The 23,439-nt window shown below is 41.0% G+C and overlaps 1 protein-coding gene across 4 annotated transcripts in view; it reads left to right on the forward strand.

The window, feature by feature from the left end:
- Positions 1 to 23,439, forward strand: part of DOT1L (DOT1 like histone lysine methyltransferase) — a 93,339-nt gene that overhangs the window by 49,212 nt on the left and 20,688 nt on the right. For 3 of the 4 annotated variants that reach the window (XM_058163408.1, XM_058163404.1, XM_058163407.1), the window contains 13 exons: positions 348 to 454; positions 920 to 961; positions 1,855 to 1,938; positions 4,326 to 4,563; positions 6,441 to 6,554; positions 7,995 to 8,086; positions 8,935 to 9,036; positions 10,618 to 10,755; positions 12,207 to 12,332; positions 13,266 to 13,750; positions 15,598 to 15,721; positions 19,936 to 20,082; positions 22,035 to 22,164. In XM_058163408.1, coding sequence (XP_058019391.1) covers positions 348 to 454; positions 920 to 961; positions 1,855 to 1,938; positions 4,326 to 4,563; positions 6,441 to 6,554; positions 7,995 to 8,086; positions 8,935 to 9,036; positions 10,618 to 10,755; positions 12,207 to 12,332; positions 13,266 to 13,750; positions 15,598 to 15,721; positions 19,936 to 20,082; positions 22,035 to 22,164 — 1,929 coding nt within the window. The remainder of the gene's footprint in view (positions 1 to 347; positions 455 to 919; positions 962 to 1,854; positions 1,939 to 4,325; positions 4,564 to 6,440; positions 6,555 to 7,994; positions 8,087 to 8,934; positions 9,037 to 10,617; positions 10,756 to 12,206; positions 12,333 to 13,265; positions 13,751 to 15,597; positions 15,722 to 19,935; positions 20,083 to 22,034; positions 22,165 to 23,439) is intronic. The other variant, XM_058163406.1, reaches the window with a different exon arrangement.

Below are 23,439 nucleotides of genomic sequence, written 5' to 3' on the forward strand. Positions count from 1 at the left end.
ATGGGATTGGGACATGGGGGTAGGACTTGCATGAGCACCCCTGGGTCCTCTCTCCTCCCTTTCAATCCTAACGTGAGGTATGTGATTGCCCGCTTAAGGTTTTGCTGCATCTAAATTTATAGACAATTGGTTGCAATTGTATATAACTGCATTTTCACTCCAAGGATTCTACTCCCACATATTAGAGCTAAGGATACCTAGCTTGTGTTGGTGGTTTTGCTGCAATGACCTAACATAAGTGCCTTTACAAAATCTAATCCCATCTATATGTAATAACATAATCTAATTACAGTAGAAAACTTCCTAATTCTGTTCACCTTTTCTTTCTTTCTTTCTTTCTTTCAAAGATATTGGCACTATAATGAGAGTTGTAGAATTGTCACCACTGAAAGGATCTGTCTCATGGACCGGGAAACCAGTTTCTTACTACCTGCATACTATTGATCGAACCATAGTGAGTATTGGTACCAGCTGCACTAATGGGAATCAACTTCCTAGTCCAATTCAAGATGTTGGTTATTATCTATAAAGCCCCACGTGGCATTATATCGTGTTGTTTGAAAGACCAGCTACAGTATCTCCAATGGTCTCTGCCCATCTGGTATGTTCCAGCAGTACAGGTGCCATGGCAAGTTTTGTTTTGTAAAGTAATTACCATGGCATCCAAAGTGAATAAAAGAAGGCCAAGTATCTTTTAAAAAGAACCCTTTGCCTAATTACACCTGATTGGCTCAGTATGCATTTTTAATGTTGTTTCCTTATTAAGTATTCTTTGGAAAGCTAGAAAAATATGTACGGAAGGCTTTTAATTTCAAAGTACGTTGTCTGCTATTTTCTATCTCTTTGTGAAATGCATTATAAACCTCTTCAATGTTTCTTCTGATGCCCATTTGTCATTTTCAATTTTTTTCCATTTTAGCTTGAAAACTACTTCTCTAGTCTCAAAAATCCAAAACTCAGGGTAAGTGATTGTTATTGTCAACAAACCTTGTTCCTCCAAAGAAGAAACTAAAATAGTGAAAGGATTAAATATTACTCCTTCTGATTTTGGAAGCATTTGTTTTCCTGTAAGATAATGAAGTAGACATAGCTCTTCTGTGTCCATAGACTTGCATCAACTTGTATGCCTGTTACAGTTCTGGGATGTACAGCAGAATGTGGAGCTAGCCATGCTTTGAATACCTGTACCTGGCAGAAACATTTTTACTATTATGAGCATTCATTTTAAAATTAGAAACAAATCTTTAAAAGTAATGATACATAGAAAAAATATTACTCATATAACTTGCATATAACTCATCATGGTGACTACAGATGTATTCATTTCCTTAAACAATACTAATATATTTTGGATTCAGAAGTCCAGGGCTGTCACTGTCACTTTCAATAGAGTCTAGATAAAAATTAGCAACAAATATATTGGATGGCAGATCACAAGAGTGCAATTTAATTCAACTTTCTGTTCTAAAGATACTTGAATAACAGTAAGAGATTAATCTAGAGTAGGGGTCTCCAACCTTGGCAACTTTAAGCCTGGTGGACTTCAACTCCCAAAAGCTGCCTGGGGAATTCTGGGAGTTGAAGTCCACCAGGCTTAAAGTTGCCAAGGTTGCAGACCTCTGATCTAGAGCCTTTGCCCTCCTCAGTTACCTTGGGGACAGTACAGTATTTCACCCAGTGGTGGGATTCAGCCAGTTCGTACCACTTCAGGAGAACCGGTTGTTAATTTTCTGAGCAGTTTGGCAAACTGGTTGTTGGAAGAGATCATTAAAGCAGACAATTGGTTGTTAAATTATTTGAATCCCACCACTGATTTCACCCATTCAACTATTTCTTTTATTTTATTTTCTGCAGGAAGAACAAGAGGCAGCTAGACGTCGACAGCAACGAGAAAACAAGAGTAACACAACAACTCCAACAAAAGTCCAAGAAAACAAGGTCTGATTCTAATTAAGGCTTCCATACATGTCACTATTTACTAATAATCTATATAAATCACACAGACACATACACACAATTTTACAGAAAAGAATCTAGAGTAATACCTCCATTAGGGGTAAATGATTCAGATACAAATGATTCTTCTCAAAACTTCAGTGGATAAATTTCAGTTAATAGCTAGTTGTGTCCTCTGCTTTCTGTTAGAAGTAGGCTCCTATCCCAACTGGAATCGTGAGAGCTGATTTTGAAAACATGATAAAGCTACTTTAGTTTGTGTGCGACATTTTTGCGTTGCCAACAGTGAATGATGATATTTTTCAGGATTTCAGATCTAAGAATGCCAGGGGAATGGCTCCTGGGATCTTCTTCCTAGCATAGCAGGCATTTCTATTAAATTGCAGTTCTTCCAGAGTTCCAACAGTAGAATAATGACTTGGTTGATAAGATGCTCTGGAAAGGGACAGAAGAGATGTGATGACAGAATAGATGAGGCGAACAGTAAGTCAGTACGTGTTGTCCTTGATTTATGAACATAGCTGCGACTGTTGCTAAGCAAAGCAGTTGTTAAGCAGGTTGTACTCAATTTTACAACCTTTTCTTCTCACTGTTGTAAGTGAATCTCTGGAGTTGTTAAGTGAATTACAAGGTTGTTAAATGAATCCAGCTTCATGGATGTTAAATGAATCCAGCTTCATGGATTCATCCACGTTAACTCTGCTTGTCGGAAAACAGCTGAGAAGGTTGCAAAAGATGATCACATAATCCCAGCATGCTTCAATTGTTGTAAATACATGTGGCACCCGAATTTTGATCAACTGACTGTGAGATGCTCTGAGGGTCATAAGCGCGAGGATCGATTGTAAGTCGCCATTGTAACTTTGAATAGTTGTTCAGAGAATGGTTGTAAGTCAAGGACAACCTGTATTTGTGGCAAGTACACAGTGGTGGGTTTCAAAAATTTTTACGATTGGTTCTGTGGGTGTGGCTTGGTGGGCATGACAGGGGAAGATTACTGCAAAATCCCCATTTCCTCCCAATCATCTGGGACATGGGAGGCAGAGAATAGATGGGGGTGGAGCCAGTCAGAATTTTTACTACCGGTTCTCCAAACTACTCAAAATTTCCAGTACCGGTTCTCCAGAACTGGTCAGAACCTGCTGAAACCCGCCTCTGCAAGCACACCCTGGTTTCCAGCCAATTTGAAGCTCTAAGGATTATTATATTACAATATTGGCTATGGAGGATGGAGGAGTTTAACAGCATAATGCATGTCTTTAGAGCAGTATTCCCCAATCATATGTTCTTCAGAAGTGCAGGGCTTAGGATTGATTGGGGTATTATTGATTTGTAGTCAAATGGATCCAGAGGCTGTATTAAAGATCAAGCCGTCCACTTCCCTGTTTCATAGATAATTTACTCTTAAGCCATATATTGAATTGTCTATTTGACCTCTGATTCCTTTAGAGATTTCTTTAAAAACAAAAACCACACCTCTCAGGGATGAGGTTATAATAACCTTCCATGGCACAATAGGCTTATACAGGAAGGTAATTATTAATAAGCTGTTTTCTTCTAGCATATCTGGCCTTTTTCTAGTTGACAGCAACTGTTCAGGTCTCCTACAGAAAGAATTTTTTATAGTTCTGCTTCATGGTAGTACAGGCAGGGGTGAAATCCACTTACCTTCGCTACTGGTTCACAAATGTGAGTGTGTGTGTGCACGCGCTTGCTATGCTTGCGCACGCCTCCTCCACACATGTACAGAGCCCTCTGTGCATGAGCAGGGGGTCAAAAATGGACGTGATGATGTCCAGACGGGCTACCGGTTCACCCGAGCTGGATAGAACCAGCTGCATTTCACCATTGAGTACAGGTAATTCTTGACTTAATGGCTGCAATTGAGCTCAAAATTCCTGTTGCTAATTGAGACAATTGTTAAGTAAGTTTTGCTCCATTTTATGACCTTCCTTGCATAATTGTTAGATGAATCACTGCAGTTTAGTAACACAGTTATTAAGTGAATTTGGCTTCCCCACAGACTTTGTTTGTCAGAAGGTCACAAAAGGTGATCACGTGACTCCAGGACACTGCAACTGTCATAAATATGACCCAGTTGCCAAGTGACTGAATTTTGATCATGTGACCATCAGGGAATGCTGCAACGGTCGTAAATGTGAAAATCGGTCATAAGTCATTTTTTTCAGTGTCATTCTTCGAAAAGTCACTAAATGAATGGTTATAAGTGAAGGACTACCTGTACGAAAGACTGAATTTGGGATGTTGTTTTTGACTATCCTCCGTAAGGAGGAAGAAAGAACTATTTTTTTCTTGTCTCAAAGTTGCCTTTTCCCTCCTTATTTCTTTCTTTTCTTTTCTTTTTAAAGGACGATGGTGCTGAAGAAGACAAGAACCTCGGGGCCAACACTGTCAAAAAGCCATCTCCCTCCAAAGCACGCAAGAAGAAGCTGAGCAAAAAGGGAAGGAAGATGGCTGGTAGGAAGCGTGGGCGCCCCAAGAAAATGAACGTGGTGAATGCCGACCGCAAGATCAAGAAGAACCAAACCGCGCTGGAGCTTCTCCACGCTCAAACTGTATCACAAACAAATTCATCCTCTCCTCAGGGTGAGCCCTACAGCTGGGGAATGCCAATCCCCTTAGAAAAGGTTTTCTTTTGCGTCAGTTTAGGCCGGTGCTTCTCAACCTCAGCAACTTTTTAACTATGTGGACTTCAGCTCCCAGAATCCCCCAGCCAGCCATGCTGGTTGGGGAATTCTGGGTGTTGAAGTCCATACAGTTTTTTTTTTATTTGCATTTATATCCCGCCCTTCTCCGAAGACTCAGGGCAGCTTACACTATGTTAGCAATAGTCTTCATCCTATTTGTATATTTATATACAAAGTCAACTTATTGCCCCCAACAATCTGGGTCCTCCTTTTACCTACCTTATAAAGGATAGAAGGCTGAGTCAACCTTGGGCCTGGTGGGACTAGAACCTGCAGTAATTGCAGGCAGCTATGTTAGTAACAGACTGTCTTACCAGTCTGAGCCACAGAGGCCCAGTTAAAAGTTATTGAGGTTGAGAAACATTGATTAAAGCCATCTGACCCAAAGCTACTGTGCAGCAGCATCCCCTTATAGTCCCAAAGGTGCTTTTTCAGGAGGCAACTAGACTTTCTTGTTTTTTTGGTTTTTTTGAAGACGTTTTGCTTCTCATCCAAGAAGCTTCTTCAGCTCTGACAGGATAGTGGGGAATGGAAGAGCTGAAGAAGCTTCTTGGATGAGAAGCGAAACGTCTTCATAAGAAAAAACCAAGAAAGTCCAGTTGCCTCCTGAAAAAGCACCTTTGGGACAACCATGACCTGGATGACTGAGAATCTCTATAGACATCCCCCACAATTTTATAATGTGAGACGATCTTAGGTGCTTTATCAGTAATTTTATTTTGCAAGAGAAATGGGGATATGGTCCATTGGTGTGCAGACTTCCACATGGGCAACTGGCATATCGAATGGAGTTTAGCTAAAACATGTACCAGTGCTAAGAACCAGTAGCATTTATTTTTGTTCAGATGTTCTTCCTGAATTTGAAGTAACCGTTCATATGAAATTTGGTTGCTCGTAATGAAGCAATCAAGCCCATGTGTTAAACGTGACCTCAATGGTATATTTGAACTGACTGTGAAATTTATGAAGGCATGTCCAGTTGAGTATAGATGGGTGAGGACTGATCTACTGAGATCACCACTCTTGATCGGTTTTGATCTTGCTGCGATTGGATGTAGCTTTCATTTATGATTTTGTTAGTTATATAGTACAGATAGTCCTTGACTTACAACCATTCGTTTAGTGACTGTTCGAAGTTACAACGGCACTGAAAAAAGTGGCTTATAACTGTTCACATTCACGACCATTGAGGCATCCCACAACCTATAAAATTTGGGCACTTGGCAATTGGCATGTATTTATGACAATTGCCCTGCCCTGAAGTCATGTGATCACCATTTGTGACCTTCTCAACCAGCTTCCAACAAGCAAAGCCAAAAAGTGAAGCTGGATTCACTTAACAACTGCAGTGATTCACTTAACAACTGTGGACAAAGAGGTCGTAAAGTGGGACACAAGTCACTTAACAACTGTCTTAGCAACGGAAATTTTGGACTCAATTGTGGTCGTAAGTTGGGGACCACCTGTAGCGTATTTTTAAAACTGTGAACTACTTTTAAACTACACTGGGGCAGGGGTCTGCAAACTTGGCTCTTTTAAGACTTGTGGACTTCAACTCCCAGAGTTCTTCAGCTAAAGCTGGGTGAGGAACTCTGGGAATTGAAGTCCACAAGTCTTAAAAGAGCCAAGTTTGCAGACTCCTGCACTGGGGGAATTTGTGTCGCAAGCCAATAATTGTATCAAAGGGAAATGATGAACGTCTTAATCTCAGGCTGGCCAAATGGACTCCTTCCAGTAGAAAGAAGCTTAATGGACGCATGTTCTCTTTCCATCCAGATGCCTACAGGTCACCTCATAGTCCATTTTACCAGCTACCTCCTAAAGTGCAGCGGCATTCGTCCAACCAGCTCTTGATTACTCCTACTCCACCTGCACTACAGAAGCTGCTAGGTAAGGGCATCTCTTCCCATTTTGTTGAGCAGTTCATATTTCTTGACACAGCATCTGCTGAAGGTATAGAAGGATCTGTGCTCTGATCCCGCTCACAGTTTTGATTATTTGTTTAAAAAAAAAACCTTTATGACCCCTGCCAGACTTTCTGAGGATTCACCTAAGCTTCCGGAGCTACAGGTTCGGGGTCTGGAGTCACAACATCCCCCTTCCCATGTGGGTGAATTCATGCACTTGCAGATCTCCATCACAACCTATAAAAAATAACCTGGCATATTTTCTTCTTAACTATTGGGATGAAAGAGTGGTTGAAGACAACCCGAAATAGATATGTGAAGTCTGCCTGCAGGAGAATGGTGGAAAATTATTTGGCAGATTCAGTAGTAGACATTTGAAGTGTGGTGCGGTGGCTTAGAGGTGGAACTCTTGCCTCACAATCAGTAGGTTTTGAGTTTGATCCTAGGTAGAGGCAGATATTTCTCTCTCTCGACTCACTAAGAATATATCTGCTGAACAAAACTGCATTGGCAACAGGAATGGCATCCGGCCATTAAAACAGTCTGCTAGCTCCACTCAGTTGCCCAGACTCCACCATGCAAGGTGGAGGATTATGTGGTCATTAAATGAAGATGATGATGAATAGTAGACATCTGAAGCGCTGAAGGAAAACAGTTTCAGTTGTGGAATAAAAGGGCAAGGCTCCTCTTAAATCCAGTCTTGGAATTTGTTTTCGCTTCTTGAACTGAATATATATTCCATTCATATAAAAAATGAGTTCTATTTTTTTAAATAATACTTTTTCTTTTTCATCACTCTGGTTTTCTTTGTTTTAGGGATTTAACTTACTGAAGCCATTTTAAAAATTTTGTTATTAGGACTTATCTATCCTTGCTGCATTATTGTAGAAAGGGTTTTAACACTGGATTCCAATCAGATTGGAAAAGCCGGGTGATAACCATATCCTGACATACTGAAAGTACATACATACCTCTGTTTCTTATCTCCTATTCCAGATAAACTCAGAATATGAAAAGTACCTTTCAGCACATCTCTTGGGAGTTGCCAGACAAAGCAGTAGAAAAACAAGTTCTCTCACTAGAGCCTCTGTGGATAAATAAGGTTTATTTTTAATACGAGGAGGAAGAGAAAAGACCAGAGGTCAACAGATGGCTTATCTGGATCTACTAATCGATTACAGAATGACTAGCAGAAGATTGTTGAGAATTTCTGATTCTCACATGATTAATAAGAGAAGCATGAAAATATTCTTTTAAAGTAAAGAGCTGGAATGTATGAAGTTTTAAGTTATCCAGGAATAGATTTTAGTATTTGTGCATTCCTAATTTAGATGCAATAAACTGAAGTTGTACAAAAGATTGATGTACGAATATTGCTTGCAGGCTGTTTATGTTAGTTTGTTTCTGTCTCCTTCACTTACAGACTCTTTTAAGATCCAGTATATGCAGTTCATGGCTTATATGAAAACAAATCAATATAAGGCAACTCTTCAGCAGTTATTGGAACAGGAAAAGGTAGGTGTCAGACCTGGCCCAACTTGGTTCCTTAGGAAAAAAACACTCTTGACTCCATCTGTAGTGAAAAGATCACTTTTAGTAAAAAAGTACTACTTTATTACTTTACTTTAGCCAAGTGGTTACAGTAAGCAAAGCCATGACAAAGAGTTTGAGTGGGAAAATTCCTCTAGTTAACTTTCCCTTTCTTGGCTCAACCCCCTGTTATCACCCCCACTATCCAGTCACATTTAGTGAAGATTTATGATGACTATGACCATGATTTATTACTTGTTGCTTGTATGTACACTGAGAGCTTACCCACCGAAGACAAATTCCTTTGTGTCCAATTACACTTGTCCAATGAGGAATATTCTCCTCTCCTTTCCTCTCCATTCCATTCCATTCTCTATACTATACTATACTATTCTATTCTCTATTCTCTTCTCTCTTCTCTTCATAGTCTATTCTATTCTCTACACTCTGCTCTGCTCTATTCCCGTCCCACCCTCCGCCTCCCTCTATCTCCTTCCCCCCCATAATGTAGGGCAGACTAACATCTAGCAAAGCACAGATTTGAGCGAAGAATGGCAGCTCTGAAATTAGACTGTTTTTTAAAGGACTGCCAATTAATTGCCAATAGAATCAGGTCACTCCAGAGTCGATCTTCCAACTGAGTCTAGAAGGTTGACCTCTAAGGTCCTTTTCAATTCTGCTTCTAAGATGCTGATCTTATTACCTTTGTCTCCCTCCAATCCTTCTCAGCCTATAGTATCTCTATGCCTGTAACACTGTTATCTCATGTTTCAAGGAATGACATATTTACTTTTCTGAAGTATTGGTGTTTCCTTCCCTTTTTTGTTCCCTAGGAAAAGAATACTCAGTTAATGGGAAAGGCTCAGCAGTTGTTTACTCACTGCCAGGCTCAGAAAGAAGAAATCAAACGACTGTTCCAGCAGAAGCTAGATGAGGTACAGTGAGGAGTGGGCTACTGTACAGATTGTAGGGGCAAAAGGGAAAGGTCTTCGATGCTGCAGATTGTAAGGTAGCTTGAACTACACCCCAGCCAAAGAGAAAGGCAGAGTTGGTAGATCCCTAACTGGGAATTGGTCCAAATCTGAAAATGAAGGATGTAATGAATTTGATATTTTTAAAATAGGCCAAAGGGACATGGGCTTTTTTTCATTAATAACATAATCAAGTGTCTAACATACACTTATAATGGTGGATTAAAATTTAAACCATGAAAATTAATTGATACCTGAGGTGGGTGCGAAGTACGTTTAAGACTTCGCTGAGTATAGCTTTGAGGAATCACTTTGTTTCTGATAGATTTCTTTTAATTTGTATGGTGCTTTTCCAGTGATTTAGTCCAACGTATTTCTAATAGGGGAAGTGAGATCAATGCATCTATATTTTTTTGAACCCCGAAATAAGCGTTTGGCCTTATTTTGGGGCACGTGGAGCTATATGGGGCTCCTCTTGCCATCTTACCTGATTTCCAGCTCTGCATTTAAATATTTTTTGGGAGGGCTTATTTTCGGGGGAGGCTTATTTTAGCGCATGCGCTCAAAAGCCAGATTGGGCTTATTATCGGGGATGTCTTCTTTTCAGGGAAACAGGGTAGTACACAAACATACATACCAAAACACTATATTAATTGCCCTATAGCAGTGTAAACAGAATTTTTGTTTCTTTTTGCTTTGTTGGTGCCTTTGAGTCAGTCTTGACTCCTGGCAAATGCCTGGACATGTCCTTCGGTTTCCTTGGCAAATGTTTGAAAGTGGTTTGTTGTTGCCTTCTTCTAGGACTGAAGTAGCCTGAAGTCAATCCAAATGGCTTTGTGCCTAAGGTAGAACTAGAACTCACAGTCTCCTGATTTCTAAAATGGTGCTTTTAGCTGCTACACCAAACTGAATAGTATATAATAATTGCAACTCAGTTGATTCTAATCTAAGGAATCACTAAACAAATGCTGATCAAAACTTACGGTTTTGAATACCTTGCAAGTATATAATTCAGAATAACTTATACTGTATTCAGTTTCAAATATCAGCACCAGTCTTTTAAAATCAGCAAATACTAGGAACATATCATTAAAACAATAAAGTGTTTTAGTAACCATTTACAGCAGGGTGTCAAACTGGATTTTTTTGAGGACCTGATCACCATTGCAGTTCTCCCAGGGGGGGGGCGTGTTGTCCTTTGCTATTTCCAGGCCAACCCCACGGGCCAGATTTAAGCACCCCACAGGGCTAGGCATTGAGTTTGACACCCCTGATTTACAGTAATGGCTTAACTAAAAGAGGTAAGTTATTTGGAGAATAAAGCAATGATAGAATGCTTATAGTTCATCCGATCCTTAATATTGGTTCAATTGTACTGTATGTCAAATCATGTGATAATCTGTTCCTATTACGAGTTTTAAAAAAACTTGAGAAAAAGCTGACAAAGCTGACAAGAGTTTCTAATATTCAACAAAATCATTGCCTTTTTGTTGTTTGGAAAAATAGTGGTCCTAACTGTTCTATCCTCTTCCTTTTCCTTTGTAGCTGGGTGTTAAGGCACTGACGTACAATGACCTTATCCAGGCCCAGAAAGAAATTTCTGCTCACAACCAGCAACTGAAAGAGCAGACCAAACAGCTGGAGAAAGATAATGGTGAACTCAGGAATCAGAGTTTACAGCTGGTTCGTATTCCTAGATACATCAGGCTGCAGTTTTTATCATGTTTTGAAATCAATCACAAATTCCACTTCTGCCTTTAATGTTAATTTAAGATTGTCATCCTCCTTGGGCCTTTATTCCAAAAACTGTAAGATTGCAAAATGACTTGGAGGGCTAGTGATTAAAAATTAGGCTTTGCATTTAGGAGATCCCAGGAACATGGAGACTTGCACCCAGTTGAAGACAGACTGTGGTGGGTTAGATATAACAGGCTAATGCGAAACTTCTTACAAAGGTGTGAGCAAAAATCTGTAGCTGGACTACTTTTAGCCAGATGAGCTGTAGGCAGTGCTTTACAAGTGTGAAGTTCTTTAAATTTTTCCATTACTGGAGTCTTATCCAGCAGACTCCGCCTAAGATGGCCAGACAGAAGAAGCTAGTCTAGAACTGTCCTCAAAGGTGCTTTTTTCAAGAGGCAACTGGACTTTCTGGTTTTTCTTTGAAGACGTTTCACTTCTCATCCAAGAAGCTTCTTCAGCTCTGACTGGATGGTGGGGAATGGAAGGATTCAGATTCCAGTCAGAGCTGAGGAAGCTTCTTGAATGAGAAGTGAAACGACTTCAAAGAAAAACCAGAAATTCCAGTTGCCTCTTGAAAATAGCATCTTTGGGACAACCGTGACCTGGATGACTGAGAATCTCCACAGACATTTAAAGTCAGTGGAGAAGCCATATTCAATTAACAACCATGTTATTAATTTAACAACTGGAATGATACACTTAACAACTATGGCAAGAAAGATTGTAAAATGGAGCAAAATTCACCGAACAACTGTCTCACTTAGCAACAGAAATGTTGGGCTCAATTGTGGACATAAGTCAAGGACTAGCTTTACAGTGTGCATTACAGTGTATTGTAAGTCAAGGACTTCCTGTACATCCTGGTTGGACTGACAGTTTGCCTAGATCCATGAAAAAGGGAACATATTTGTCCCTAATTCTGTTGGTGCCTGCTATGAAACTGAGAATCTCCATAGACATCTAGACTGGAATTGATAATCTAATGTGGGATGCATCACATTTTATATCAAGAGCAGAAATATAACTTAGATTTATATGGCATGAAGGGTTAGTTTTGACAATATGATATACCGTAACATTTTGTTTTGAATTGAAAACGCACTTGTTTATTCAAGCGGGACTGGCTTAATTTTTTAAATTTTTTGAATTTTAATAATTTTAACTGGGGTATTTTATTTTTGGGTCAAATTTGATGGTTTTAATTTTCAGCCAATTATATAATATGTTATTTTAACTGTTGTTTTAATTTGTATATTGCACTGTTTTAATCTGGCTGTACACCGCCCTGAGTCCTTTGGGAGAAGGGCGGTATAAAAATCTAAATAATAAATAAATAAATAATAATAAATTTTCCAAATAACATATCTCCCTGTTCTTTTTCTGCCTCCTTCCAGCTGAAAGCTAGATGTGAAGAACTAAAGTTGGACTGGTCAACACTTTCACTGGAAAATCTTCTCAAAGAAAAGCAAGCATTAAAAAATCAGATTTCTGAGAAGCAAAAGCACTGCTTGGAATTGCAGGTAGCGTATGGCCAGGATGTAATAATACCTTTTATTAGAATTGACTTCTAATGTTGCCTTTTTTAAAAAAAAACAACCCTGGGCAATAGATTCAGCTGTGTTCCTTGGTGATCTGGTGCTTCACATGACTAATTACTTATCTTCAGAGGAGATTACAATGAATGGGGCAGTTCAGGCAAAATAGGGCAGGCTATTGAGCAAGGAGCTTACTTTTTCCACAGCATGGTTTCCTTTCCTAAATGGAAGAAAGTGGGGCAGGGGTTCTTAGAAGAGTCAAAGGAGCTTCAGCACTGAAAAATGTGAAGCAATAGCAATAGCACTTAGACTTATATACCGCTTCATAGTGCTTTTTATAGCCCTCTCTAAATGGTTTACAGAGTCAGCCTTTTGCCCCCAACAATCTGGGTCCTCATTTTGTCCACCTCGGAAAGATGGAAGGCTGAGTCAACCTTGAGCCTAGTGGGATTTGAACTGCTGAACTGCAGCTAGCAGTCAGCTGAAGTAGCCTTCAGTGCTGCACTCTTAACCACTGCGCCACCTCGGCTCCTCTGAAGGAACTGTTATTCCTAAAATACCTTATAATAATCCCAAAGGTGCTTTTTAAAAGTCAACTGGACTTTCTTGGGTTTTTTTCTTAAAAACATTTCTTTTCTCATCCAAGAGGTTTTGTTCCGTTCTGACTGAATGGTGGGGAATAGAAGGACTTATATTCTTTGCAGTCATCTATTCTGAAGGCCTGTCTTTCTATTCCTCACCACTCCGTCAGAACTGAAGAAGCTTCTTGGATGAGAAGCGAAACGTTTTCAAGGGGGAAAAAAAAACCCAAGAAAGCCCTATTGCCTTTTGGAAAAGCCCCTTGACTCTGGATGATTGAGAATCTCCATAGACATAATAACCTTTAATGATGTTCTTCTCTCTCCTATCATTTTAAAGATCAGCATTGTGGAGCTTGAGAAAAGCCAAAGGCAGCAGGAACTCCTGCAGCTGAAATCCTACATGCCCTCTGACGAATCGCTGCCAGCCCAGCCACGTCACAAAAACCACCTGAACCGGGAAGCGGAGCCTGACCACAACACGCTTCACCTGGAGCTAGAGTGCCCCAAGTTTCCTGTGCCCCAGGTCAATGGCCTGAGTCCCGAACTGTCCATAAATGGCCATGCCACATCTTACGAAATTCACAACGCACTCAGCCGACCAGCTTCTAAGCAGACTACTCCTCAATATCCACCTGCTCACATGGACCAAGACATAATTCCTTGCACCCCGATCCATAGCTGCAGACAGAAGCTGGACAAAGGCTCAAATTTATCTCTGCCAGATTATACCAGGTTTTCTCCAGCTAAGATCGCCCTCCGGAGGCATTTGAACCAAGACCATATAGGCAGTGGGAAAACAGCACCCAGTGAGAACCATCAGAGGTGAGGAGCAGAGTGCTTAGGTCATTTTTCCCCACTCCCCCTTTGCTGGTAACCTTGAGGGAATTATCACTGGAGGTAGTCCTTGACTTACGACCGCAATTGAGCCCACAATTTCTGTTGCTAAGCAAAACAGTCATTAGGTGAATTTTGCCCCATTTCCCAACCTTTCTTGTCACAGTAGTTAAGTGAATCATTGCAGCTGTTAAGTGAGTAACATGGTTGCTAAGTGAATCTGGCTTTCCCACTATCTTTGCTTGTCAGAAGGTCGCAAAAGGGGATCACATGACCCCAGGACACTGCAACCGTCATAAATATGAGTCCGTTGCCAAGCGTCTAAATTTTGATCATGTGACCATGGGGATGCTGCAATGGTTGTAAGTGTGAAAAAAGGTCATAAGTCCCTTTTTTCAGTGTTGTTGTACCTTCCTGTCTTTCGTGCATAGAGGTCGGTGCAAATTACAGTATACAAACAACCAGTAAACTTTGTTTTCCCATGCAGTGATCGTGTTAGTGGTACTGAAACATCTGCAGGAAAACAGCCAAAGCAGGATTTTATTTATTTTTAAAAATAAATAAATAAGCCCCGAGAAGCAAGATTCTGCCTTTATTATTTTATAAGTAACTCAAGGCAATGAACATACTACTTTCCCCTCCTATTTTCCCTACAATAACAAACCCCGTGAGGTGAGTTGGGCTGAGAGAGAGTGACATGTCCATAGTCACCCAGCTGGCTTTCCTGTCTTAAAATGAAACTAGAACTCCCAGTCTCATGGTTTCTTACCCGCACTTTAACCATTAACACAAAACTACCTCTCAATACTACAGCCATGAACCATATATATCAGCGATGGCTAACCTTTTCAGGACCGAGTGCCCAAAGCGTGTGTGTGCACGAACCCCCAAAATGCAATGTACATGTGGCCCTGCGCATGTGCCACTCTCCCGTACATACATGCATGGCCCCCTGCATGTGCTCCCCCCACATACACGCACAGCCCCCTGCATGCGCCCCACTCCATGTGCATGCGGCCTCCCACATGCATTTCTTTCCCCCCCCCCATGCCCCCTGCGCATGTGCGGGAGAAACCTGAAGACCAGTTGGCTGGTGGGAGGCGTGCACGCATGCACAAGCGGAGCTGAACTGGGGTGACGGCTCTCATGCCATCAGAGGGCACTGCGTGTGGCATAGGTTCCCCATCACGGATATATATTCTCTAGGATTGGAAGTCACCTTTGTGGTAACTGTGGCACTCTGGATAGCCACGGAGGATGGATAGTCTCTTTGTGGGTGCTACCTTTAGTTGAATCCTGAATGGGGAAACTCTGAAAGTACGTGGGAAGTTGACATGCTGCAAATCAGAGCACTTAACCTCCAGGCTCATTTTTATCAAGAATGCCTCGATTAGAGGAAAGCTGCATCATTCAGTCAATAGAAGAACCAGAAAGCATTCTGTGGATGGAAGAGGAAGAGAGAGTGGCAGATAGCGGTCTTTGAAACTACAGTTCCCCCCCCCCCTATCTCTTCCTCAGCAGCCATTTTGTGCATAGATAACAGTTTGTCTGGGATGGAGCCTGCAATGTCTGTTCAGTTTTCAAAAGGCATAAAAATACTACCTGATGCATCAAATATTATCCAACGAACCACTTCTTCCCTTAGAAATCCACTAAGATGCTAAAAGACCGGCCTTTTTGAAGAGAACCAAGCTATCGGCAACCTTTCTTCCTGACACATTGAAGAGGGTCTTCCTCTGCATTTCTTTCTTGCTATAGGATGCATTGCAAAAATCTCTCTTTTTAACCAAGCAGAAACGTTCCAAAGCCTGTTTTTTTTTTTTTTAATGTTTCAGGGCTGAACATTTAAAAGAAAACGGCCTTCCATTTCAAAGCCCTTCAGTGTCGAACGGCATGAAGATGAGCCCTCTGGAAGCCAGACCCTCCTCCCCAGCAGCCTTCCCAGCTGGGAATGAGAAGGTAAGGAATTTTTGGACGATGCCTCTGAACCTCTTGGGGGGCAGTTCTTGTACCGAGCAGCAGCGACTGAGTGGGAGCTCTTGGTGTAAATGGAGAGCATGCTAAGGGTTGAAAATTAACATCACTGAGGTGCACTTAGGAATGGGTGCAGAAAAAAAAGTTTCTGAGGAGAAAAACGAAATACAGGTAGTCTTTGATTTATGACCAATTGCTTAGGACCATTTGAAGTTAGAATGGACCCCCAAAAAGGTACTTACAACCCGGTTCCATTGTTCTGACAGCCTCTTTGCCACGGTCACATGAATGCACATCAGATATTTGGCAGCTGGCCTGCTTTTATGGCCTTTGCAGTATCCCACAGACACGTAACTGCATTTTTTACAAAAACACTCCGTAGAGAATAATGGATTTGCTTTACGACTACCGCACTTGCTTAATGACCGTCATAAGGATCGGTCACATAGGTCATCCACTTTACCACCGTTGTGACTTACGACCGTAATAGGCAGGCTCTATTATAGTCGTAAGTTGAGGATTACCTGTAGCATTTTGAACCAACACAAATACAGTTACTTCTGTAACTGTATTTATCCATAACACTCAATTAGAAAGAAATCAGATTATGAACAATGCATTGATGCAGGTACTGTAACAATTTGCTATTGTAGTAAATAAACCAGTATTGGAGGGAGTAGCAATCAAAAAGGAGAAACCTTGAGTCACGTCTTAACCCGGGATTATGATACATTAATCTCAACTAAAATTTTGTAATTACGATGTAATTATATTAATAATGTCTGGTTTAGATATAATGTGGAACCAAATGGACTGTGTGCAACAAGCATGCTATTAGATTATTAGTTTATGATACTTTGTTAAACCAGCATTACTGGTAGAATTGTGTGCAAATCTGATCAGTATTTTTTCTGGCCAAAATGAGACGGAGAAAAAATTGTTGGACTGCTGGACTAAAAAATGCTCAGGTTAAAGTCCTAATATTTAAAATTCCTAATGTGAAATACATTTGTCTGCTGCTTAATCATGTTTTACGACCCTACACAATGCCTATTCTTGAGGTGTGGAAGAGGAAGAGAATATATCTTGTTTTGCATCTCCTTCAAGTTTAAATGGGCTTCGTAATCGAGCGCCAAATTGTAATCAGGCTTGATTAAAAAATGAGGCATAATTTGTTTGCAAATTAAAGTAAACATAATGGCATAACTATTTAAATCAGATGCAACTGTTGTAGAAACAGGTGCAGATAAATTCATGAACTCCAAAGCACAGCTGTGTGATGGGCAGCGTGAGACCAGATCTAGTTCCCATCTCCTCCCTTCCGTGGTTTCCTTTTATTTAGGAACCAATTCCTCCATTAGTTGATGAATTATAACTCCCATCCTTCACTTGCAACTGTAACATGTGACTTGTTTGGGATATAAGTTCACCATTCTAGAATAACTTACTTGTTTGCTTGTTGAATTTATATGCCACCTATCTTGCTATCAAGTGGCTGTGTGATTACAACATGAAATGAATACTATTTTCTTGACCATAATTTACATCAATGGCAATCTGAATTCCCTTAAAACTAAGTTTGCCATTCCGTTGTAGGGTCTGGTTATGCAGGCAATCATGTTCTTCTTAGTTGCAAAGTCATGTCCGACCCATTGCGACCCCATGGACAACGTTCCTCCAGGCCTTCCTGTCCTGTACCATCCTCTGGAATCCATTTAAGCTCATGCTGACTGCTTCAGTGACTCCATCCAGCCACCTCATTCTCTGTCGTCCCCTTCTTCTTTTGCCCTCCATCTTTCCCAGCATTAGGCTCTTCTCCAGTGAGTCCTTCCTTCTCATAAGCATGCTGTCTAGATTTGCCATAGCTTTCCTACCCAGGAGCAAGCGTCTTTTAATTGCTTGGTTGCAGTCCCCATCTGGGGTGATCTTGGAGCCCAGGAAAATAAAATCCGTCACTACCTCCATTTCTTCCTCATCTATTTGCCAGGAATTGAGAGGGCCGAAAGCCATGACCTTAGTTTTCTTAATGTTGAGTTTCAAGCCAACTTCTGCACTCTCCTTCTTCACTGGCATCAAGAGGCTGTTTAGTTCCTCTTTGCTTTCTGCCATTAGAGTTGTATCATCTGCGTATCTGAGGTTGTTGATATTTCTTCCAGCAATCTTAATTCCAACTTTTGATTCATCTAGCCCCGCCTTTCTCATGATGTGCTCTGCATATAAGTTAAATATGCAGGGCGACAGCCTTGCCAGACTCCTTTCCCAATTTTGAACCAATCAGTGATTCCGTGTCCAGTTCTCACTGTTGCTTCTTGACCCACATATAAGTTTTTCAAGAGGTAAATAAGATGGTCTGCAATCATACATAGACCTAAAAGAATTGCTCTTTTCTAACTCTAATCACTTCTTTGTTTTGGACTATAATTTTGTCCTCTCATGCTTTCTTATTGCTTGGCAAATCTTCTGTTTGCATTTTTAAAATGCACGCTATACCTTATTAGAGTTTTGCAAATTATTTTTTGTAATAGGGTATTCTCAAGAATCATTTTTTTGTATGTTACTTACACTATACCCATTTTTTTAAATTTGTAAACTGTACCACAAAATTCCTAAAAGTCCAGATATAACAGTTAGCACCTTTTTTTCAGGCTTGCACAAAAACCAAACACAAAAAAATAGTTGGACTACTTTAATAGTAGTCTATTAAAGTAGACTACTTTTCATTTTTAAGAAAATGTTGGATAACCATCTGACTGAGATGGTGTAGGGTTTCCTGCCTGGGCAGAGGATTGGACTAGAAGGCCTCCAAGGTCCCTTCCAACTCTGTTGTTATATTATATTATATTAATAAGCAGAAAAGGGGTGCTGTGCTTGTGTCTGCAGAAGGAGCAAATCATTTTCAAAGAGACAGGTAGTCCTCGACTTGTAACAGTTAGTTTAGTGATTTTTTGCAACCTTCTGACAAGCAAAGTCCATGGGGAAGTCACATTCACTTAACAACCAGGTTACTAACTTATCAACTGCAATGATTCACTTAACAACTGAGGCAATAAAGTTCGTAAAATGGGGCAAAACTCACTTAACAAATATCTCACTTAACAATAGAAAGTTTGGGCTCAGTTGTGGTCGTAAGTCGAGAGCTACCTGTATTTATATCCTGCATGTGCACATATACAAACCTTGTGGCTAAAGTAACCAGGGAAAGTAGGGAGTGTTCCTCAGACTTACGTTCTCGCTCTTTGTGTCCTGATCAAAGCTAGAGTAGTATTCTGTGTTGTATATGTGTATATTTACTTTACTCATTAACATGAAACTCAGTCAACTGAACATTCAAAAATGTATCACAAATACCATTGACTGGTGCTAATGGTTGATACAGGTTGCTGCCAGTGTCCTACCATGTTTCCCTGAAAATAAGACCCTGACTTATATTTTTTTGAACCCTGAAATAAGCGCTTGGCCTTACTGCCATGTGCTCAAAAGCCCGATTGGGTCTATTATCAGGGGATGTCTTATTTTGGGGGAAACAGGGTAGGTATCAACCAAGTACATTCTTAACATGTATGATGAATTGTTGCTGCTATTATTATTAATATTATTATTATTAAATTGGCAATCAATAATAAGCTTGCTCAGACTTCTGCAGCCTGGATCCCTCTAGAGACATTAGAACTACAATTCTGTAATTCCCAGTTGGTATAAGCCAATGGGTTGTGATCCCAACTGAAGGGCATACGTTTGGAGAAAAGGCCAACCATCTATTGTGCAATATGACTTGGCTGTAAATTTACTATATATATACTTTGCCATAGTGACACAAGGTTATGAAAATATTTCCTCATGCACCATAGCAATCCCAAACACAGCTGCTAAGTATAAATACTTGGCGCGATAAGTGTTTTAATTGGGCGAGCGACACCATTGCGGTTATATTTCCCTATTAGATCATTAAGTACAAACATGAACTATTTGTGTGGTGTGTGTGTGTCTATGTTGGCTGGCTGATGCAATTGACCTTGTCTGCATCTGTAAGAACGTGTTTTGTTTTGTTTTTTTTTTGTTCGTTTGACGGGTGGGGAAATGCTTGCAATTCTTCAGGACGCCTCCTTGCACCAAGTACTCGGGCCGACAGCCACGGCCCAGAAGCACTGGCTGATGATGCAAGCTGCATTTTTGGCATTGTCTGCTTTGTGTGTTTGCAGGCTTTGCGCGAGAGGACGTCTGCGAATAATGGGGAGACCATCACCAGCCTTCCCATCAGTATCCCCCTCAGCACAGTGCAGCCCAATAAACTCCCTGTTAGTATTCCTTTGGCCAGCGTAGTCCTTCCTAGCCGTGTTGAGAAGGTGGTGAGTAGGGGTACTTTGTTTTCCTCCCGTAATCCTTGCCGTAAAGCCAATTGTACCATATTACAGTGAATTGATAGCATTATTTAAGTGCCGTGCAAGGTAATGGAGCATGTTTCCCTCGGGTACTATATTTATCTATTTATTTTTATCCCGCTTTTATTATTTGTACAAATAACCCAAGGTGGCAAATATAACTAATATTGTTTTCCCCTCCTATTTTCCCCACATCTGTCTTATGTGGTGGGTTGGGCTAAGAGAGAGTGGCTGGCCCAAAGTCACCCAGGCTCTCTCATCCCTAAGGCGGAACTAGAACTCAATGGTCTCCCAGTTTCTAGATCGGTGCCTTAATCACTAGACCATAAGAGCCGAGGTGGCGCAGTGGTTAAAGTGCAGGCTACTTCAGCATAGTGGATAAAACACTATGAAGCGGTATATAAGTCTAAGTACTACTGCTATTGCTATATAGTTCTGCTACTTGCCGCCTCTTAACTGAATTTATTAAATCACTTCAAAAATCTTTTTAAATTTGATACATGATAACTGATTCCTAAGAAATTACACCTTTTTTCTTATTTTAAATCGCTCTTATATTTTTCATTTATCCAATATATCTTACTTGCTTTCTATACATGTGCTATAAGAGGAGGTTGTTAAATCTGTGTTCAGTGCTTAAGCTACTTTGAGCAGCTTTGTTCTAGCTTCTGGTTTTGTTGTTGAAGTTGTCAAGCTGTTAAAAAGTAACTATTTGAGTAAAGTGACTATTTGAATAAAGGCTAGTTTAAATACATGGGGTGTGAATCACAATATAATCCCGTGGGTGATTGTGTAGAAGATTGTCTTTCCTAGATAAAACAACTGTAGCTGAATGACTGAGCACAAATTTTGCATACAGGACATCCCAGGTTCAGTCCTGACTTCAGCGGCTAGGATGAGCATAGGCAATCCTTTAACGGCTCTGGATTGCACTTAAATTTTTTGTGGAGACTGAGAGCAGAAGCGCATGCAGCAATGCTTTATAGTGAGCACACTGCATCACGCATGTGGCCAGAGCCTGATTTTTCCATGGGTTTTTTTTTACAGTTTGGATGCATTCTTTTGCTTCTTAATTTATGTCATTGCTATTAAGGCCTGACACTCTAGCTTAGGGGTGTCAAACTGAAGGCCGGATCCAGCCCGCGGGGTACTTAGATCTAGCTCACGGGGCTGCCCTGGAAACAGCGGACCGGCTTGTGGTGATTCTGCCAGCGAATTAGGGGCTCCCGAGCTCTGTTTTCAGCTGCCACGGCCTCCTGCGAGTCTCTGCTGGTGAAAATGAAGCTCGGGAAGGCCACGTTGGCAGAGGGTTGCAGAAGGCCGTGGCAGCCAAAAATGGAGCTCGGGACCCCATTTTCACTGGCAGAGCACTCAGGCCACCGCAGGCCCCCCCTCCCAAGAGGAGTGATGTCGACCTGGCCACCCCCACCCCGGCCCCCCAAGATCAAATACAACCCTGATGCAGCCCTCAATGAAATTGAGTTTGACACCCCCGCTCCAGCATTTATTTGTGCGCAGCTTTAGCATGATGGGAAGCCATGCCATTAGTTTGTGGCTATCATAGTTAGAGGGTCTGTGAGGGCTTCGAAAAAAAGATGTGACCACATATAATCCGTGGGCGTTAGGTCACAGGTGTTGGGGCAGAGAATGACTGCTAAACAGAGTAGACAACTGGGATGGATCAATAGTTTGACATGGTTTAAAACTGCTGCTGCTGCCCTCTGCAGAGAGAAATGGTTCCTCCTGGAAAAACAGAATTCTGAATGTAACTGTGTTTTACTTTCTTTCTGACTACTACTTACCAGCAGACTAACCTTACACAAACGTAGCAATTTTAAAAACTGCTTGTTTTAACCGAAGTTAATTTTATTATGCTTCCTTTTCCAACTGTCTCGTTTTTCTCCCCTTTTTTCTTTCAGAGAAGCACACCTAGCCCTGTCTATCAGAACCGAGATTCCTTTTCAACACTTGAAAAACAATTTGGTGCTAGTTCGCATAACAGCATTGGCACTGCTGCTGGTAACAAGCCACTGACCTTGGCTACCTCAGGTGAGCTCCTTCCTTTCCCACTGCTGCTCTCCAGCTTTTACAGTAGGTGTGTTTGAGAGGCTTGGAGGGATCAGTGGATCCACTTTGGAGAGAATGCCACATTTTTATTTATTTATTTATTTATTTATTTATTTGATTTTTATACCGCCCTTCTCCCGAAGGACTCAGGGCGGTGTACAGGCAGAATAAAACAAACAATACAAAATACAATTAAAATGCAATTTAAAAAACTTATTTAAATTAGCCTGACAATTTAAAAATTTACCATACACTAAAAAAACCCATTTAAAATTAATAAAATTTGACATTTAAAATTCAATTTAAGCGCGGATAAAAAGGTGTGTCTTCAGTTCGCGGCGAAAAGTCCGAAGGTCAGGTATTTGGCGTAAACCTGGGGGAAGCTCGTTCCAGAGTGTGGGAGCCCCCACAGAGAAGGCCCTTCCCCTGGGGGCCACCAGCCGACATTGTTTGGCGGACGGCACCCTGAGAAGTCCCTCTCTGTGAGAGCGTACAGGTCGGTGGGAGGCATGTGGTAACAGCAGGCGGTCCCATAGGTACCCAGGCCCTAAGCCATGGAGCGCTTTAAAGGTCGTAACCAACACCTTAAAGTGCACTCGAAAGGCCACAGGTAGCCAGTGCAGTCTGCGCAGGAGCGGTGTTACATGGGAGCTACGCATAGCTCCCTCTATCACCCGCGCAGCTGCATTCTGGACTAACTGAAGCCTCCGAGTGCACTTCAGGGGGAGCCCCATGTAGAGAGCATTACAATAATCCAAGCGAGAGGTAACGAGCGCATGAGTGACTGTGCACAAGGCACATTGTAAATAGCTACTTCTCCAGGATTTAGCCGCTAATGACACTCTTAATGCCAGGAATATCTGTAAAGAACCTCTGTTGAAGATCTTAATTTACAGAGCAACATATATGCCTTTATTTTATTTATTAAATTTTTATGCCACCCATCTCCCCTACAAGATAACTTGTATGCATAGTTTAACATTTTTTAATTTGCATCGTTTTAATTTTTTTTTAATTTGCATCGTTTTAAATTTTTAACTGCTTTTCTATTTATCTTCTCTACAATTTGTAAGCTACCCAAAGTTCCCTTATCGGAGAGATGGGCAGCATATATATTTAATAAATAAACAAAAATGGGAAGATTAGCTAAAACAATTAACCGATTCCCCTGATATGCACTCTAACCGCTGTGGTGCAGCGGTTAGAGTGCAGTACTGCAGGCTACTTCTGCTGCCTGCCTGCAGTTTTGGCAGTTCA

Source organism: Ahaetulla prasina, chromosome 1 (genome assembly GCF_028640845.1).
Source record: "Ahaetulla prasina isolate Xishuangbanna chromosome 1, ASM2864084v1, whole genome shotgun sequence".
Taxonomy (NCBI): domain Eukaryota; kingdom Metazoa; phylum Chordata; class Lepidosauria; order Squamata; family Colubridae; genus Ahaetulla; species Ahaetulla prasina.